This window comes from Equus asinus, chromosome 21 (assembly GCF_041296235.1).
Source record: "Equus asinus isolate D_3611 breed Donkey chromosome 21, EquAss-T2T_v2, whole genome shotgun sequence".
In the NCBI taxonomy this organism is placed as follows: Eukaryota; Metazoa; Chordata; class Mammalia; order Perissodactyla; family Equidae; genus Equus; species Equus asinus.
In genome coordinates, this window is record NC_091810.1 from 12568113 (window position 1) to 12572582 (window position 4470).

Sequence of the window (4470 nt, forward strand, 5' to 3'; positions counted from 1 at the left end):
GTAGGAGTGCGCCGGGTGTATCGGGGTGAGGGGACAGTTCCAAGATGCAGTTCGGGCCAGGCTGTGTGGGGAGAGAGGGTGATACAGAAGTCAGAGACCAGGAGCTTCAAACATGCTCCTCCTCACTGCGAGCACTGCCAGGGGCCATCCCGGGAGAGGGCCGCAAACTGCTGCCCAACCCCCCGTGGCCTCCCAGGCACGCTTCAGAGGAAGGTCCCTAAGAGAGGGTGGCAGCTCCATGAGAGGACTCTCCTGTTTGCCTGTGCCCCCAGGGCCTATAGGAAGTGCTCAGTAGCCACTGGTGGACAGTTGGCATTTAGCCACCTTCCTTACCCTGCTGACCCCGGAGTTGGTGCACGGCTCCCACACGTCCCTGAAACCCTCCCTGGTTTGGGCTCCCACAGAGCCTGGTGCACTGGGTACCTTGTGGATGTGGTGGCTGCAGTCACCCTGGAGCCCGGCCCTGAAGTCCACCAGCACGCAGCCACACATCTTCATGTGTCCTCAAGCACCCCTCATTCCCACCAGGACTCAGCGCTCAAACTCCTTTGGCCTGCAGACCCTTGCCTGGATCTCTGTGTGAGCGGCCCCTGTCGTCTGGTCCCGTCCCAGCGCTCTGCCTCGGAGAATCCTGCTCTTGGCCCGCCCCTCTAGATGACACAGCGGGTTTTGTTTCCTTGACTGCCCTGGTGGCTATCTGGATTATCTTGCTGGCTTGTTTACTGTCTGCTCCTTCTCAGACTAGGAACTCCGTGGGGGCCAGGCCCTGGTCTGCGTGTTCCCCATCATTGTCTCCCAGTCCTAGAGCGTCTGTGAATGTTTTTGAGTGAAAGCCCCAGGGGCAGCTTGGGAGAAACTCAGCGCACCCTGACCTGTCCTTCACTTCCCTCCGTTTGCCACTTGGCTAAGGAAAAAAGGCCACTGAGAAACAAAGTAGCTCCCAGTGACATATGCCACGAATCCAAATAGCCCAGCAGCCCCAGTGGACAGGTCTCTGTTGGTCAGGCTGTCTAGGGTTGTGTCGGGGCCACCCTATAATGGAGCAGGGGTCAACAAGCCTGACCATCTCAGAAGAGCAATTAAATGGCCCTGTCCTCGCCAGTGCCAGATAGACTTTCCGGCTCTGCCTGCTTTGGGCAGTGTGAGGTATGCAGTGTGTGTAACGAGAGCCATCACGGGTGAGATGGACCGCTGATTGGGCCACACCTGTCTCCCTAGCCCCGTGCAGACGCCGGTGAGCCCCACGCCTCTTCAGCCATCAGACCTCCTGGCACCAGAGGGAGACAGGCTGCCCATGCCGTTTGTCAGGGTCTGGTGCCAGCCACCTTCTCTGTTTGCAGAAGGAAGGCCGGGGCTCTGATTCCGGGAGTCAGATACCTGCCGGCCTGGCGCTTGCTCTTGGGGGTTGGCCCAGAGCCATTCTCACACCCCATCCCAGAGGCATGAAGACCAGCTGGGTATGGAGCCTGCCATTAGACATCATGCTACTCGGTGGGAGGGTGGCTCGGCTCCTCGTTGTACAGAGCCACCAGGCACACAGCATCCTGGAGACCTATTAACCTAAGCCGAGTGTCCTGGCCTTCCCAGGGCATGCAGGCTTTGACATGGCTGGCAGTCTCACCTCCACCTGTGGAGAGGGAGACCACGTCCTTCATGCAGTGGGCAGGGCCGTCCCTGACTGAATCTACATTTGTCCCTTGAACCAGCCTCTGGTCACCTTTTTAAAGGTCCAGGAGCCATAGGGCCGGTATGAGATGCTCTCACAGCCTGAATTCCCCTGCACAACCATTCTCAGGAGTCTGCTTAAGGTGGACCCCCCGGCATGATGGGCTGGGAGGCAGTAGCCTCTGTGGGCCCAGAGTTCAACTGCTGACTCTTGCCGACTCACTGTGGGGCCTTGAATGAGTCATTGCCCTCCTTGGGCTCCTTTTTCTCATCTATAAAGTGAAGGGTTGCCAGCTCACCCCCACTGAGTGCTGGTCCAGGCCAGAGAGAACCTGCACGCCCCCGCCTCCCAGCACTCCCCACCTGGTGGAGGCCTGAGGGGCCAAGATCCTGCCAGCACTGCAGCTTGATGCCTGAGCTTCACCGCCAGCTTCTCTTCTTGGGGAGAAAGCTAGTACCCAGGCAAGATTGGGGCAAGGGAGGAAACCCTCCAGGTGCCAGCAGACGCAGGGCAGATGCACCAGAGCAGGCAGGGAGGGAGCCCTCTGCCTTGTGCCTACCCGCAGCGTCCCACCAGCTCTAGGCACTCGGCCTCTAGGTCCTCCGGCCAGTGCAGCCCTCCTGTTCAAATTAGAAGTGAGTGCCCTCTCTAGGGGACACAGAGGCCTACCAGGACCCCTTGTACCATGCTGCCACGAAGCAGATTTCTCATAAAGACAGGCCCCAGAGAAAGGGGTATTGCAGCCTGCTGTTTAAGGAGGGGAAGGGTGCCCCAGGCAGAGGGAACAGTGTACACAGAGGCTTGTAAGTGTGACGGGGAGACCAGGCATGGTCACAGTTTCCTTAAGGCTGCAGGGAAAGTACAAAAGCGGTGGATAATGGGGCTGGAAGAATTGGGGTGGGCACTAGTCAGGTGTCAGCAGGAAACAGATTCCTACTTAGTCATTGGGCTGGAGAGAGTGAATGGGGAGTCTGTACCGAGGCATGGGTGTTTAAAGGAGCTGGTAAGATGTGATGGGAAGCAGTGGGGGACACTCCCACCCCCACCTTGGGGTGGGGGGACAGTGTCTGCCAGAGCCCAAGGAGAAGGACCCCCAACAGGAGCTCTGCAGAGGGAGCAGGGATCAATACCTGACTGCCCTCTCCTCCCACCCGCTGATCTGCTGGAGCCCCCACTGGCTGAATTCAACCAAAAGCCAGAGGGTGTGGGAGCCCATAGTGCGTCCGCAGAGGTCAGCCTCCCAGGCACACAGAAGGGGGGAAAGTGGATCTGCAGGGGGGCTACAGATGCCAACTTTTGGGTGTGGGTCTTAGCATGGGTGTGCTGGGAAGCAATGGGGCCATTTAGAGCAGGGGAAGGACATGGCCACTGAGTGTGGGGCTGACCCCACAGGATCCTGAGTGCAGGGTAGATGGGTGGGCATGGAACCAGGAAACCAAGGTGGGAAGCCCTGCTGAGCTCCAAGCTGACAGGCTGGTGTCTGGACTAGCACAGTGGGGGAGGGGCTGGAATGCTAGGATTTAAACGGCAGAGTGGACTGCAGGCCGTGGGGGTCCATTGGCTGGGGCGGGAGATGGGAGGGGGTGAGCCCAGGGTGGTACCAGGGTCCTGGCTCAGCCTAGGAGGGTGTGAAGGTGTTTCTGAGTGAGGGAAGGGGACTTGGAGCTGGGCCAGAATGGGTGCCGGTGCAGAGTAGCAAGTGAGCAGCCTGGGAAGTGGTGAGTGACAGGCTCTCCTCTGTGCCTTGCAGGTGGCCTTAGCCCTGAGTCCAAGAAGATCCTGATGCCTACCCTCAAGAAGCGGGGCCGGGCTGGCCGAGGGGAGGTGGCCAAGCAGGAGGAGGTTGCAGAGCGGCCTGAGCCTGCACAGCACGTGGCTCTCAGCCTGTCTTTCAAGCGCTACGTCTTCGACACCCACAAGCGCATGGTCCAGTCTCCCTAGTGCCCCGCTCACCTCCCCCAGGGCCACCTTGCCCAGGCCCAGGCCGGGCCACAGTGCTAAATGCCCAACCAGATGTGCCTCGACCTCGGCCAGTCTTTCCCCTCTGCCCTACAGGCAGCAGCCCCAGGCCTGGTGCTCAGCCCTAGGGAGAAGCCCCGGAGGGTCCGTCCCTCTATCCCTGCACCCTCCCACCAGGAGACAGCACCCAACTAGGAATGGGCCTCATCTAGAGAGCTGGTGGCCAGTGTCTCCCAGGCTGCCCAGCTGGTGGCCATCTGAAGGCCAATCCCCAACCTGCCCCTGGCAGCTAGGCACTTGCCAGCTGCAAATAAATGTCCTGTGGTGCCCACCCACTCTACTGGTCTCTTTGTGATTTCACTGGGGGGGTTCCCCCACCCACCTCAGGTCTCTTCCCAAGGGCAATGTCAGGGGAATCGCCAGGGCTCCCGCAGAGAGCGAGGCCCAGGGAGGGACCCAAACTCAGCCCAGTGAGCTGAAGGGTCCACAGGATGTTGCACCCGTAGGCCAGGCCGGGTGGCCCCTGGGGTCTCCTGGGCCATGAGGGAGCGTGGTGGTTCTCTAGGCAGCTGAGTTCAGGGAGGGCACTGCCAGGAAGTGTGCCCATGGGTGTGAGGAAGCAGCAGGGTGTGGGGCAGAGGCAGGCAGGAGTTCCTGCTCCCCCATCTTGACAGGAGTTCCCAGCCTCTGCCCCAAAGCGTGGAGGTGAGGGCAGGTGACAGAGCCCTGCACAGAGCGCGGCCCTCCAAAGCCTGGGCTGCCCCGCCCAGGCCCCTCTGCCCCTGCGCCCACAGGCGCCCACGGCCCAAGCTGTCGGGACCTCGGAACAGGGTGGACTGGTGGAA

General features: G+C 60.6%; 1 protein-coding gene across 2 annotated transcripts in view; it reads left to right on the forward strand.

Moving 5' to 3' along the window:
- Window positions 1-3960, forward strand: part of EEFSEC (eukaryotic elongation factor, selenocysteine-tRNA specific) — a 258809-nt gene extending 254849 nt beyond the window's left edge. For both annotated transcript variants that reach the window (XM_044754275.2, XM_044754277.2), the window contains one exon: window positions 3417-3960. In XM_044754275.2, coding sequence (XP_044610210.1) covers window positions 3417-3607 — 191 coding nt within the window. In that variant the 3' untranslated portion in view covers window positions 3608-3960. The remainder of the gene's footprint in view (window positions 1-3416) is intronic.
- The last annotated feature ends 510 nt before the right edge of the window (window positions 3961-4470 follow it).